The 15,864-nt window shown below is 40.9% G+C and overlaps 1 protein-coding gene and 1 long non-coding RNA gene across 3 annotated transcripts in view; one reads left to right on the top strand and one right to left on the bottom strand.

The window, feature by feature from the left end:
• The window catches only part of LOC141151479 (uncharacterized), an 83,052-nt gene extending 81,073 nt beyond the window's left edge, over positions 1-1,979 (top strand). The window contains exons 3-4 of the long non-coding RNA XR_012247131.1: positions 1,363-1,522; positions 1,630-1,979. This is a non-coding gene — a long non-coding RNA (uncharacterized lncRNA). The remainder of the gene's footprint in view (positions 1-1,362; positions 1,523-1,629) is intronic.
• Positions 1-15,864, bottom strand: part of RBPMS (RNA binding protein, mRNA processing factor) — a 188,116-nt gene that overhangs the window by 90,979 nt on the left and 81,273 nt on the right. For both annotated transcript variants that reach the window (XM_073637057.1, XM_073637058.1), the window contains exons 3-4: positions 13,930-13,968; positions 10,066-10,128 (exon numbers count right to left, since the gene is read on the bottom strand). In XM_073637057.1, the coding sequence (XP_073493158.1) occupies positions 10,066-10,128; positions 13,930-13,968 (102 nt within the window). The remainder of the gene's footprint in view (positions 1-10,065; positions 10,129-13,929; positions 13,969-15,864) is intronic.

Genomic DNA, 15,864 nt, shown 5'->3' with positions numbered 1-15,864 from the left:
CGTCCATATTAAGGCTATGTTCCCACGTGTTGGGTTTTTTTTACGTCAGAAATCTGCAGCAAAACTGATCTCTGGCAGAAAATCAGCTGCGTCAAATCTGCAGGTTTTGCTGCGTTTTTTGATAATTTTTTTCAGCGTTTTTTATCACTGTCCTTCTGTCTCTATTTATGCATGTACATAAAGTTCTGTGAAAAAAAAGAACCCCATTCTGTTTTGCCATCAAAAACGCTGAAAAAACGCTAAAAAACTTTACCTGTGTTTTTTGGTGCATTTTTTCAGCGTTTTTTTTCACCACCCATTACTTCCTATGGGTGAAAAAACGCTGAAAGAAGTGACATGCTCTATTTTCCAAAAACCCATCCAAGGCACAAAATACGCAGCAAAAAAACCAAGATGTGTGAACAAAGAATTCTGTTTTTTCATAGACTTTGCTGGTACTGCAAAATGCAGCTGAAAATTTGCATAAAAATCTGCAGCAAAACACACTGAAAAACCCAACATGTGTGAACATAGCCTAAGTGTTTATTATACCTTGTTGGTATAAACTTTGTACACATGCAGGCTTCCTTGCTAATGAGGAAGACTATTTAATCATTGTGGCCTGCTCTTACAGGCATATTCGTCACATGTGCAATAGTATGTGCAGGGCATTTAACAATTTTTATTGTCTATTTGACCAATTATTTAACGATTTTAGTTATGAGCTTGTGTACTTTGTAACTTCCCTTTTCTATGGGCCAACTGCTTATTAATTTGGTGGGGAGAGTAACCTATTGTGGACCAGTGTCTGTTTGGTGACGACAGAAAATGATTTTGAGAGTCCCAGTGTAATATATAAATAAATATATATATATTTATATATATACATACACACATACATACATATATAGAGATAAACATAACAAATTTTTGTTTATTTTTAGTGATGTTTAATTTGATATTGTCTCAACTTTTCCATGTGTTTTCTTCTTTCTGGAAATGAATTACTTCTCATCCACACATGCGTAGCAATCATGTCATGTGGATTTGACCCCAGCAGTGGCCAATTTCCCTCTTCGTTGTATTAAAATAAACATTGGCCCTCATCCTCCAAGTATCTTGCAATAAACAGAAATGTACTTTACAAGTTCCCAGGAAAGAAGAAGCACCTTATCTCAAGTTCAGTAACATGTTCTGGAGCCTCCAGATTTTAATGTTTAGCACCAGAAAAAGTTCAGAAATTTATAACAAGACTTTACATTAAAGAGAAAAAAAGCTGGAATAGATCATTGAGAAATGCTTGGATATTGAATACGTATTGTTAATGGCAGCACAGTTGTACAGATACTATATTGGCCTTACTTATTGCTGTTCTATTTACAGGTATTTTCTCGGTTTTGACAGCCACTGCCTGCAACATGTCAAATTTCAATGAAAGCAGGGGTACAATTTAAATTGTCCGGCCCATTTTGGGGGTTTTGTGTGAAATTTGTCTTTTTTCTGTGTTTTTTGTGTTGTTCCAATACACACAAAGGAAATAAACGTAAGTATAAAATAACGTGTAATTCCAATACTTCAATTTCTGGAACAATTTTAAGGATGCCAACACTTTTGGCCATGACTGTATGTGTGTTCTAATCTATTCTTTAGAATCACCTACAAAGATGTTCTTGATCATATAAACGCAGAAAAGTCTGTGGAATGCAAGATTACCAGAAAGAAACTGACCTATTTTTAATATGCAATGATAGCAAATTCATTATAAAGGAAGATGTTACTAGGAATAGTAAGTGGTAAAAGGAAAGAAGGCAGATCTAAGGTCAGCTGGCAGGACATCATCAAGAATCACTCGGGAATGAACATCAAGCAATTAAAAGACGCCATGGAAAACAAGGAAGCATGGCAACAACCGGCCTACGGAGTATTCAATGGTCGTACAAAACTGAATGGATAGAAAATAAAGACTAGAATAAAATGACAACCATAGATTATTGCGGTAAATCTCTAAAAAACAGTCTTTCTCATATGACTCTTCATGACTATTGCATCGATGTGTTGATAGAGAAGAGCACCATTGTGTATCCAAGTCTAAAATTCTCAACTACAATACCTTAGCATTTATACCTATTAGGTTTTTCAGACTTTCTATTTCACAGGTTTCCAGCAAAAATTGCAACTAGCTGCTGCGCCATAGAAGAACAAAAATTAGTGTTTTTATCCTTTAAGAGAATAATGCCCGCTTGTAAATGGAGAAAAAAAAGACCATATGTTATAGACCATTTCACTTTGTAGCATTGTGAAACGTCATGTGAGAATGTGCTGAACACAAGGAAAACACCTGTAATCAATTGTGAATTAAATACATGTGAGCCAAACCATAATTGCCTTTATGGAAAATAAGTGGATACTTGTAGAGTCAGATCTGAGAAGAAACTAAATCCCAAAGTAGACATTTTTGTAGAAAACGTACTAGTATCAGGGGAGCATTTTTATTACCTTAAAATTAATTTAATACAGAGAAAATACAAATTGCAATAAAAATAATGGATTCCTAAGGGCAACTTGCTGCCTCTGTGTAGCATCATATTCTTTTTAGAAGCAATGCTAGTAGAAGAGAAGACTTCCAAAAATCAGCATGCAATGAAGTATAAACTTCACTTGCATTATTGGTTTACTATACAACTGTTTATCGGAAATGTTACTTGACTGCTTTCCCTGTTTAAGTTGATTTATGTATCATTGCATCCTTTAGTCATCTGTGATCTTTTTGTACATATACTACCATACAATTTTGAAAATGTGTTGATTTGCATTCTGGCAATTACCTTCTAACCCCAAAAGGAACGGCAAACCTTCAGTCATGGTTCCCTAAAGATTTCTTGGTTGGGCAGACAGATGGCAGTATGCGGCAAGTTATGGGGGACTAATTTTAATTAATAGAGGATGTTAAACAATGGTGGTGAATAGGCTGAGCTCTGTTGACCAGTCTGAAGGATGTGCTCATGGTAACGTCAGCCAAGCTTATCTGGTAAGCACAGGAATAAGGATCTTTGGTAGGGTCATTGGAGACTAGCTTTGCTAGCGTGGCAGGTCAGAGAGTATGCAAATTGTCTCTTCAGAGAGGAAGAGGAGCAGAACTCACTTTATTTGTGAATCTACGATTATACTTGCCTAGCACTTTACCTAACTTTACTGTGATTGTCATAATCATGTGGGTTTTAAATAAAGCTGCAGCCATTTGACACCAAAATAATGTGTTGTATTTTTTTTATTTTGATCATCATATAGTTACTGAAGTTTGAGTCATGTGCTAACGAATTAGGGTCCATGCCATATCCAGAAGTTATGGACTCTTAGCTGCACTCTAAATCACCTTTAATTTAATCACTCTGTGAGCCGCTGGCCTGCTTATTAATAAGCAGCAAATTAAAAAAAAAAGTTTGTGTGGCTGGGACAGGACCACGTATTATATCTAGTGGAAATGCTTAAATATTTGCAGATTTTTGATCCATATAGATCACCTAATCTTTTGGTTAATGGAGTTATCTTTTTCCAAAAGTCCAAACAAATCCCTTTTGAATGACCCAATTACTGATGTTCTCAAAAGAACACGAAAATTAATTTACTTTCTAGTTTTGACGGTTAAGATGGCCATACCTAAGGGCTGAAAAACCACCTCAGTCCCCTTAGATTTAGTAAAATAACAAATTAAGATAGATCATCTAGAAGTATAGATTGACCACCAGATTTCACAAATCCAAATTTGAAACAGTTTGGCAGCCATGGGCTGCTTATCTAAAAGGATTGCCTTTAAAACCACAGAGTTTTACAGACCCTTCTCCTCCCCGCATATGTAGTTTGTCACATATCTGTCCAAGGTATCCAGAGCTTTGCTGCCCTCTTTTTTCCTCCACATGCCCATCATGGCAACATTATCCAATGACATCATCTCCCAAGACCTATTTAAGGCCCACTGACACACACACCTATGCCATGGGATTAAGACTCTAGAGTTCCTTCTTTGGTATGTTCCATTATCTGTACTACTGTGTTTCAACTCACATTCATCTCTGCTGGGTTCCACTGCATCTGTCTGCTCCTGAGTTTTCAGTTAGTCCTTGTACCCACGATTCCACATGTCCTCCCTCTGGAAGCTGCACCAACACCTGGGGTCTGTGTGCCAACCTGGACCAGAGGCTTAGCAGATTCACTTCACCTGGTGAGCCCTTACATAGTTATTGGAACCAAGTATGTTTTACTTTGAAACAGTGTGGAGCTTCACAGAAAACATACTGTGAAAAGCCAGCCTTGGACTTATGGCTAGAAGTCCCATCCCCTGATGACACCACATCTGTGGTGAAACATGTTGGGTGGGGCAGTAAAAACTGTCCTATCTGCCTTATGGTGTTGACACCCCGGGGTGTCACTAAGTGATATTTTGGCAATCGCCTCAACATTATATGAAATGTTTCAAGTGATTAAGCTCAGACTCCTTGACCTTCACAATCCCTATGTATCATTTACTCTTCATAGTTTGTCATTTCTCAAATATGGTAATGTTTTTCTAAATAACAAAAAAAATACTTCAATAAAAAGGCTTTGAAAATAATTAAAAAAATTTCTATATTGTCATATTTAATAAAATTGTTTAATTTTACTAGGTTTTTGAATTTTGAAACCTCATCATCAGCAACTGTATGACTAGCTCAAGCGATTCTGAATACAAAATAATGCAAAGCGCTGTGGAATTAATGGCGCTATATATGCGAGTATAATAATAATAATAAATAATACTAAATGAGCCAAAGAAATGGCAAGGTGAACATAACCTTGTGTTATATACTCTAGATTCTGTGAAGTATTAATTAAGCGTTTAACAGAACATAGTTTAAATTATATTATTATTGGAGAAAAGTCATAAGAGAATATATCCTCAAGTATACATAGTTAAATGCATGCATTTATGACATGGCCTAACAACAGTAATCTAAAAGGCGATATTTCCTCCAAAGGAAATGTAGCGCCCTGAGGGTTCGGTCGCTACAGAGGTGTTGCATCTCACCCAGAGGTGTGATATCTCACTTCCAGGTAAGGATGGAGTGTGGCTCAGGACCCTACCACCCACATGCACTACACCACATTTCCGGGGGACAGGGCGACAATGCTCCCGGGTGTGAGCACAACTGTCCCTGTCCCTGACTGGAGTGGGGGGAGGGAACACCTAGAAAGGGGGAACCCGGTAGTGTGTGGGTGGTGAGAGTAGATCCAGGGTGCACTGTATAGAGGAGTATATATGGTGGGCACCATCTTAGAGTCAGTGCAGAGAAAGAGAAGAGTAGTAGAAGGAGGAAGAAGTGGAAAGCGTGAGGGAGCAGAGGCTCTGCTCCGCAGGCAGGCCAAGTCTCAAGGCCTGGTCCTGGAGGAGAGGAACGGAGAGGAGAGGAATGGAAGAAGCTCTAGGAGAAGACCGAAGGGACCCCAGGGGTGCGGACCGGCCAGTCGCCACCGCATGCCCGCCGCTACCAGAGTAGGGGGGTCAGGCCAAGAAAAGGGAACCGGATCCCTCATCTAGTGGAGGAGAGCAACTACCCTCAGCTAGCAACCGGAGGCCGTGGCATTGTACATGCACGGCCCCTCACTACACCCGTTAGGAAGGCACCACATAGGACCCAGGGAAACAGAACATACGTTTGCCCGCCAAGGCCCGAGGCAGCTGGACAGAAACGTGGTCAATTGTGGGGTACGACAGGCCAGAGAAAGGACACACGAAGGGGGTCCTGAAAAGCACTCCAAAGGTACCTGGGAGTTGGCCGAGCCACTCACCTGGTGAGCACAGCACGACGTGGGCAGCCATCATCTGCAGAAGTGGCTTGGAGTGTAAAACTGTGAGTAAAGACCCTGAACTGCATCACTGGACTCTGAGTCATTACTGCTGTTCCCGCGCACCATCACCCTCACCATCTGCACTCACTGCCCTGAGGCTATACTCCTCCCGTGTGGAGTTATACTACCCCCTGCTGCGCACACAACATCAGCCTCAGCGGTCTGCCCGCAGCGGCGGTTCTTAGTGACCGCAATCCACGGGTGGCGTAGTCGGACATTTAAGTATTACAAAAACCAAGTAGACAGATCCGCCACTGGTTTGACCACCCTGAGCCACGGGACCGGGTCGCCGCCACGGAGACTACAACCCCCAGCATTACGCAGAGACTCGGTTCCGGGTATTCCCCTACACACACAGCCCAGGAGGTGCGTCAGATACACAAATGTGTGTGCAGAATGTAAAATAGAATCTCCTCCAAGACGGATCATCTGACTCTGATTCATGAGAACGGTATCGCACAGCTGGTTATGTGATCACTCTGCTTTTTTTTTATTTTAACTAAAGTGAGTGGTCTTTTACAACCCCCAAATCAGAAGCTGGGGGATCATTCTTTGGGTGCAATTTATTGCAAAAAGACCTAATTTATGTAGAGTAATACCTTAAGTAAAAATAGTCCATTACAGTGATACTGTCAAATTCACTTTTAGGCTATGTGCCCACGATGCAGAAATGCTCCGGATTTTTCCTGAGCGTTTCTGCATCTCCCTGGCAGAAAAAACGCATGCGGATTGTACATGCGGATTGTACATGCGTTTTTCCTGCCAGGGACATGCGGATATGAAGCGTTCTTCACATGCATTTCCGCATGCGAGTTGACAAGCGCTTTCCAAACGATTTTAGCATCACTTGGAAAGTGCTTGACAACTTGGTCACACTATATAAAATCCATGCTGGTTGCATGGATTTTATATAGTGTGACCAAGTTAGTTAAAAAAAAGAACAAAAATGGTAAAAAATAAAAAAAAAAACATTATACTTACCTTCTGATGGCCCCCGGTCTCCTTCTCCGGTGCGTCCGGTCTTCCCAGTGTCTCGCGGTTGTGTAAAAGGACCTGCAATGACGTCATTTAGTCATGTGACAGGTCACGCTACCGCCGACGTCAGCGGTCGCGTGACCAGTCACATGACTAAATGACGTCATGGAAGGTCCTTTTAGACCATCGCGAGCTGCCAGAAAGCATCGCTATGGAGACTGGGGGCCATCAGAAGGTAAGTATATTGTATATTTTTTATTTTAGGTTCTATGGTACCTGGGTCTGGAGGAGAGTCTCCTCTTCTCCAAACCTGAGTACCATCCGCACATTGAACCGCTTAATATCCGCATGTGCACATGTATACATGTGGATGTTATGCGATTCAATGCAAATCAATGGCGGCGTTTTTGCCGCGATTACGCATAAGAAATGGTCGTGCTGTGGATTTTTCCACAATGATAATCTGCAGAGGAAATTTCCGCAGCATGTGCACAGCACATGCGGATTATCATTGGGGAACATGGCAGACCTTCTACCAAGCGTTTTTTTTAAGCGTTTCTGCAGTGGAACTGCCGCTGCGGAAACGCTTAAAAAACGCATAGTGGGCACACAGCCTTATAGTCATTCTTGGCTATACAGTATAGTAAGAATACATTAAAAAAGGAGCAAGATATTTTCCTGACAAAATCAATATTTTGTCAGATTTGCTTGCGTTATAATAAATGTAAAATCCTTGTAATATATTCTTAGTTTATTTAAATAGGTAGATCCACTCAACTAATTTTATTAAACATACCCCAAGAATGCATCAGATAAATGTGACCCTTAACCCCTTCACAACATGGCTATTTTCTGTTTTTTTGCCTTTTTGTTTTTTTCCTCTCCTTCTACAAAGAGCCATAACGTTTTAATTTTTCATAATAGCCATATGAGGACTTGTTTTTCTTGCAGGACAAGTTGTACTTTTAAACGACATCATTTATTTTATCATGTGATGTACTGGAAAGCAGAAAAAAAGATTTCATGTGCGGCAAAATTGCAACAAAAAAAAACACAGTACGACACAAGGATAACCAAAATTGCATAGCTTTTCTGTTCTAAAATTGCTTGTGTCACCATATTTGGAGACTAGAAAAGTTTTAAAATTTTGGCCAATGATTTTATTGATACCATTTTGGGTAGATATGATGTTTTAATCGCCTCTTATTGCATTTTTTGGAGTGTTGAGACAGCCTAAAACCCCACAATTCTGGTGCTTTGATTTTTTTTTGTCATTACAGTGTTTGCGGATTGGGTTAGTTAATGTCATATTTTGATAGAATGCACTTTTACAGATGTAATGATGAATTTTTATTTTCTCTATTTTTAAATAGGGAGAAAAGAAAGGTTATTTGAATTTTTTTTAAAATATTTTTAATAACTTTATTTTTCACTATATTAGTTAGTCCTTTTAGGGGACTTGAACCTTCGCTCGTCTGATCATTTGTACTATATACAACAATACTACAGTACTGGTGTATATAGTTTAAATCCTGGTCTCCCATGTACACAAGCCAGAAGCTGATGTTCGCAAAAGAACCATCATGACAGGCATGGGGATCTCCAGCACAGCAATCATGGCAACCCATGGGCACCCTACAATCGCATTACATGGGCAATGATGAGTGTATATGACGGCATGGTGTAAATGTCTCTGTCAGAGATTGACAACATCATTTAACAGGTTAATGGCCGTGGGTGCAGCTCTGCTCCATGTGTGGATGTTAGAGGCAGATGTTGGCTGAATATCACAGCCGTCATCTACTAGGTGAAGATGCGGGCTTGGCTTTTGAGCTCGCATCATAGTCAGGGAGCCGCAATATGATGTAACTGTATTCCCTATTATGGCAGGGGGTTAGGAGGACCTTTTCACTATGATCTAACTTGACCACGCTGAGAACGCCTCACTTCTGTCTATTTCTGTCATTACAGCATCAGATGAAGTGTAGGACAAGAGCAATGAAGATCATCATGGGGTAATGTTTGTCACATACAATGCTCTAGATCTACTATAGGTAATGGGGGAATAAGGAGATTGACACATTATGCCCCTATACCTATAGTAGGTCCAAAGTATTGTATGTTATAAATGCTGCTCACATGATGATCTTCACTCTACCAGACACTCCACGCTGCAGCTCTGCTACTCTCCTGATGCTGTAATGAGAGGAAGCAGTGGGAAGTGAGACGTTCTCAGTGTGGTCAGGTGTTACAAATAAAGTATCACTAGATCATGCTGAATATGCCTGGTTTTGAAATGTTCTGTGAAGGTTGGCTTTTTACCCCTCTATAATGCTGCTTTCTTTTGATTGGGCAGCATCATAGAGATGAAAAAGTAATTGGGTGTCCTAAACGTCAAAAGCCTATTTCTTGGCAAAGCAGTGGAGAAATAAAGAAACAAAAGAATTAAAAACATGTTTTAATCATCTTTACAAGCTCTTTTTAGTGATCCACTTTAAAATGAAAATGTTGTGAAAGGTCTCTTTAATCATACCTTAAAATATTTCTACTTGATGTTGCAAACAAGCTACTATGTCTGATGAAATACTATGCTGCATATGTGCTGGAAGTGGATAGATTTTTCTCTGATGCTGCATATTTGATTGTGACGTCTTTGTCCTTTAGTAACCACCATAAGTCTTAGAGTGTTAAAAATGACCTTTTTTCAAATTTTACACTTTGAACTGGGTGTAATAGTGTTTTTTTTATTTTGCCCCTCTGATATTAGCAATCAAAGCATTTGGCACCTAATAAGTTAACTTTAGTTTGGTGGGTGTTATCAGAGGGTTTTCACTGAAGGTGTGCACTTCTTCTCCCTGTATGGGTTGCTAACTGATAACACCCACTTGGGCTTAAATAAAGTTAATTCATTAGGTGCCAAATATATTGATTGCTAATATTTCCACAACGGAGAGGCGAAATGAAAAAATAACAAAAATGTTGTATTCCACTCTGCAGCCACTATTACATCATGTATCCAGTTCATCATGAAAAATTTGGAGAAAGGTCCTCTTTAAAGTCGAGAGCTGTATTTATTGAAATCTAACTTTTGATGTCTTTTAAAATTAGAAACTAAAATTGCACAATTTATTTTTTTTATAGGGACTATTCAGCAAATATTCCATTATTGTATTTGTTTGAAAGTAAGATGTAAAATAGGTAATATATGGAGATAAGAGTAATACTCACATTTAAAGCATTCTTGGCAGCTTCTGCTTCTGATCTGCTATCAAAACTTACAAAACCAACAGGCTGTGGTCAGAAAAAAAAGAGTTGGCATTAAAAGTGTATTGAAGCATAACATGAAAAAAATAGTATTTTAATTTGCTCAGTATGTCACCACTATTTATGCATCCAGTTTATTGGAGAAAGGAGTCACATTTGTCCCAAAAAGAGGTCTAAAATTAGAATTAAGGGATTGCTTTCTTTCTTCACAAACAGTGCTCATCTTGTCCATGACTTGTGTCTGGTATCACCATGAATGGGGCTGAGCTGCAATACCAAACATAACCCATAGACAAGAGTGGAGTTACTTTAAAGGAAAGCAGACCCTTTTTCTTTATCTCATACAAAAGAAAAAAGCCACCAGTTTTCACTAAACAAACTGTATATTTTATTAAATAGATCTCTTATACACAATGAGACTGCTGTACTTACTTTGAAAATCTATTTCAAAATGGCTCTATAACCCTGATATTAGGATGAGCATTTTGAGTCCAGATATAGAAATAGCTCATGAGTCCAAGTGTATTTAGTCTCCCCCTACCCAGCCTGACTGACACTGCAGTTTATACAGAACAGTGTGAGAACACAGCAGGGAGGAGAAACCGTGGGTGGAGATGGAGATTAAGTCATTAGTTCATGCATTATCAACTTAAATACAGCATTCTTATCAGGTCCAAGATCTAATTAATATTTTACTGTATGCAGTTTCTGTTGTGATAGTCAATAATCACAATAGTTTCTTGAATTATCCATTGAAAACACCGATCAATAATTTTCTATACTGACATTCTGCAACCTAATGCCAAAGCGTTGATGTACCTCACAGATCGGAAACTTGGCAACAGCTACATCTAGACAACTTTGATCCATGCAGGTCTCATTACTACTTTAGGGAAATTTTCTCCTGATAGTTTCTGATTATATGATATACCAGGATCACAATTTAAATAAAGATGCAATTGTTCAGCATATGCTTTTTTGATCAGTTTAAGAACGAATTTTATTAAGGCCCATAATTGAGCAGTGAAATGGAATATCATCTGAACAGTCTGTGCAGGCCAAGAACATTATTAGCAAATCTTTCAGTACGAAGTATATCTTTCAGTTATCTGATAGGAATAATGGATTACTCTGCGTGAGCTGACTAAAGGTACAAAAGCTATCTAGGGACAAGGATGTATTCAATATTAAACCCTAGCAACAGATATGGCTGGAGTGCGAGACGTTCCTCTATCACATATGTGTTCTATCTAGAGATGATGCAAATTGATTAACAGGATCTAGTCCAGCGGCTGGGTCAAAAATATATGGCCATCGAGTGGGAGCCCTGAGAACGGTCACTTAGCTAACAGCATCCCCAGCTCCCCTTTTGATTAGCTGGACTGGTGTGACATCATATTTGCGACATCACGCTACAGGTGTGACATCATATTTTCAACAAGTATGACATCACGCCAGGCCAGCTAATCAAAAGAAGAACCACGGATGCAGAGAGACAGTGCTCACACTATTCTAACATACCCAAGTGATGGGGCGATAGTGCGCGTGATCGATCTCTGCTCCATTCAGCAGTAGCTCCTTAGAGCCCCGGTTCTTGGGATCGGTGGTCAGTCCGAAAAAGATCAGAAAGTTATCCCGTGGATAGGAGATAGCTTTTAAACTTGAGAACACCCCTTTGAGCCATTTAATGCCTTTCTTAGCTGTAAATATTAGGAGAGAAGGAATAAGTTAATAGCTATTTTTTTAGCACTGTTGGCATATAAAATGGTTTAAAGGGGGTTTCCTATCACAGGAAGTGATATCATATCATATCATTAACATCTTCCATTACTTTCTACTCTTGAGAATAAAGAGGCTGCAGTGCTGCTATAATGCGGAGGCCCCTTCACAGTTCTTCCGTGCACAGTAGCCCTCCTGGTCACTTTTGCAAAGAATTGCAACACAACTTCATTCAAGAGCTGCGGTTCCCAGAACAGTCCCCTGTATGGATGGGGTCCTGACTGTTGAACAGCAATATTCCATCACTTTTAGCCATGCAATTGTTACATTATGATACACATAGTTGCCACAGGTACAGGTTTTTATTTCTTAGATGCTGAAGAAAGACTTGCTATAAAAAGGATATATGAAAAGGCATCAAGATGATCATCAATAAAGTAACAGGTTCACTTTTAGGCCTCATTCAGAAGTCTTTTCAAGCACGGTACATTATCTATCCATGTTTTTAACAGATAGAACATACACTTATTATAATCTGTTCCAGGGCCATGATTTTTGTGGACAGTGTCCGCAAAAAAAATAGAAAAATCACAGGGTCATGTATTGGGAACTTTGTTCCGTGACTCGGATCAAAAACAGACAAGTCTATGGGTTTGTGAAAATCACAGAGAGCACATGGATGGCATCAGTGTCCAATCCATGCGCTGTACGTGATTAGGATTGCAATGTATAGGAGAAGATTTGCAATTACAAATGTACTTTTTCATATGAGAAAATAACTGATGAAAACCTGACACATTGACAAAATCCTCAGCGATTTTTCTTATATGCAAAAAAAATGTCCAACTTCTGAATGAAGCCTAAATCCTGCCATACACAAAGTTTCTGCTGATCGTTTGGCTGGCTCTCCCATACACAGTAGCGCTTGCTTGCCAAAGCACTCCTGTGTTCTTTATTTAATATATCAAGTGCCGTCACCAGACACGTCTTATCTCCAGAAAAACAAAATGATTGGCAGTGCAGTATTAGACATGCCAGATACTTATCTTCACTGACAATAAATTAGCCGGGGCCCCCATAGTAACACAGTAACGTAGGTTGAATAAAGACCTAGGTCCATCCAGTTCAACCTTTCTCCATATTAGGCTAATGGCCGAACCCATCGATATTGGCAGATTCGGCCATTAGTCTAATTTGTGTGTATGTAGGGGGCATAAGGTTCTTGTTTAGCTGGAGAAACTGGCAACCCAGAATCTGCAATAATAGGGAAAAGCCATACAGAGCTTGCTCTATACAAATCCCCATTGAAGATTATGAATGAAAAAGAATTGATCAACAGATCCCATTGTGTTTTTTAACTTTTTTTACTGGGTTTTATGTACGATGCCAAACATTTATTTTTTCTTAGCTAATTTTACTTATAACCAGTCATAGATAGCGGGATAAATCAGCCGTCCAAAATCAGAAAAACTTGGCTGCTTTCTTCCTAGAACAGCACCACACCAATAATATTGCTAGAGATGAGTGCATGTCCCAAAATTTGTTTCTGACAGATTCACTCAATTCGACCAGCAGATTCGATTTGGCCAGAATAAAAATCAGAAAAGCCACCAAGGACCCACCTTTCCGACTAGTTTCCCGTGCACCTTAGTCCTCAGAGGCTTTCAAAGTATGGTTTTCTCTGACACGCCGCGGTGTTTCTGAGTCAAATATACCGGGCTGAAATCATACAGCCAGTGTCTGATATATGCTGCCCATGGTTCCCTTTAACCCTCTCAAAGGCCTCTAATGATGAGGGACAAAAAAGTGGCCTGCTGGCCACCATTTTGTTGGATTTGTGGAAATCAAATCCCCAAAATTTGGGATTCAGCAGAATCTAACATTTTTGGGAAATTCATAATGAATTTGATTAATTAGGGATGGATTCACTCATCTCTAGATATTACAGCTCAGTTCGATTCATTTCAAAGGAGCAGAGCTGCAATACCAGACCCGACCCTTGCACTGGTGTGGTGCCGATTCTGGAAGAGAGCAGACATGTTTTTATAATCTTGTACAACAATTTTAAAATGCGTTTTACTTTGTTCATTACATGATTGCTTTTCTTACCTGCTTTGATGTAAGTTTTATTAAAGATCCTTCATAACCCTGTAAAAAGATAATACATACTGTAAGAGTAGAATAGATTATTGTACCATTATTACATAGAAATTACAAAAGAACACTTCCATTTTCAACATTAAAAGATGTAGTTATTTTGTGTATACTAATGATGAAAGACTTCAAAGAACACCAATATACTGATTTACAGTGGCCTATGTTGTCAATAGTTCTGCTTAATCTGTCACCTACAGAAACAGTATATACTTGCAGATTTATATAGTGGTAATCTGCAGGTAAAGAAGCATTTAAATCATTTTAGGCTGCTTTACTGGAGCAGCGGCTACAGGGAGAAAATGAAGTTGAAGATGAATGCAGCAGCATCATCAAGGCAGTGAAAGTAGCAGGTATCGCTACTGGTTGTAACATACCTGGCAGCGTTCTTGCATGGTGGTCCATCTCCCACTGTGCAAGAGCGCGCACTTGATCTCCAGTCCAGAATGTCTCTCTGGCTTCCCTCCATGCTGTCTGTTTGTGTCTGTTTCTGCTGCTTAAGGGCGGCGCCCGATCACTTCCTGCTTTTTGTACCTGCTGTGGGTCACACCCCTTGTGCGTCCTCAGCCTATTGCTGTCTGTCACCTGGTATATAGCTCAGCTGCTCCCATCTATCCCTGCCTGAGCATAGTGTTTCATTCAGTGTGTGCTTGCACTCTGAAGGTGCCAGGTCCTGTTCTTTGTCTCCTGCTTTGCGGTATCAGTTCCCGTGTCTGAACTGAGTCCTGTCTATGTCTCCTGCCTTGCGGTATCAGTTCCCGTGTCTGAACTGAGTCCTGTCTATGTCTCCTGCCTTGCGGTATCAGTTCCAGTGTCTGAGCTGAGTCCTGTCTATGTCTCCTGCCTTGCGGTATCAGTTCCCGTGTCTGAACTGAGTCCTGTCTATGTCTCCTGCCTTGCGGTATCAGTTCCCGTGTCTGAACTGAGTCCTGTCTATGTCTCCTGCCTTGCGGTATCAGTTCCCGTGTCTGAACTGAGTCCTTTCTGTGTTCTCTTGTCTGCCTATCCTGGAGGCTGTATTTCCAGGCCTGTCTGAACTCGCTCCTAGCCTGTTCCTCCCGCCTTCTAGGGGCCGATTACCTAGACCTGTTCCTGTATCTTGTCTGTCCTGTCTGAACACGCTCCTTGCCTGTTCGTCCCGCCTCTCTGGGGGCCGTATTCCCAGACCCGCTCCTGTATCCCGCTGCAGTGTCGGTCTCCTCCGTACACTCAGTTCCAGTCTGAACTCTTTCCTATCCTTTACCTGTTTTGCCTCTATGTCCGTTCCCTTCCTTTTTCTGCAGAGTCTGAACTCGTACCTAACTCCTGCTTGTTGTCTCTGTACTCCCGTTTGTGAGTTTGTGGTCCACTCGCTACTTCACTGCAAGTATCCTGTGGGTATCCGGCTCTGCCTTTCTCTTCCTGTCTGTTCCGTGTGAACAGAGCCCTGTCCCCCCTGCTCTGCCTTGCTTACCGCTCCGGCGGTTCTAGCCTGCTCCTACTCCTTTGTTCACCGCTCCAGCGGTTCTAGCCTGCTCTGACTCCTTTGCTCACCGCTCCGGCGGTTCTAGCCTGCTCTGACTCCTTTGCTCACCGCTCCGGCGGTTCTAGCCTGCTCTGACTCCTTTGCTCACCGCTCCGGCCGTTCTAGCCTGCTCTGACCCTTTGTTCACCGCTCCTGGCGGCCTTGTCCTGCTCTACTCTTGCTCACCGCTCCAGGCGGCCTTGTCCTGCCCTGTTCTCGCTCACCTCTCTGGGCGGCCTCACTCTGCTGTGTTTGTCCGCCACATCTGTGGTTCTGTTCCTGAGTCCCAGTGTGTACTGGGTCCTATCCCGCCAGTGTCCCTACCTGCTAGTGCCTCCCTGTCTGCACTCTAGCTGTGCTTGCCTGTACCCCCCTGCTTGCATACC

Source organism: Phyllobates terribilis, unplaced genomic scaffold, assembly GCF_046119375.1.
Source record: "Phyllobates terribilis strain yellow unplaced genomic scaffold, ASM4611937v1 Scaffold_1__5_contigs__length_1240528914, whole genome shotgun sequence".
Lineage (NCBI taxonomy): Eukaryota > Metazoa > Chordata > Amphibia > Anura > Dendrobatidae > Phyllobates > Phyllobates terribilis.
The sequence above is the reverse complement of the archived record's forward strand: the minus strand, read 5'-3'. Positions and strand labels throughout refer to the sequence as shown.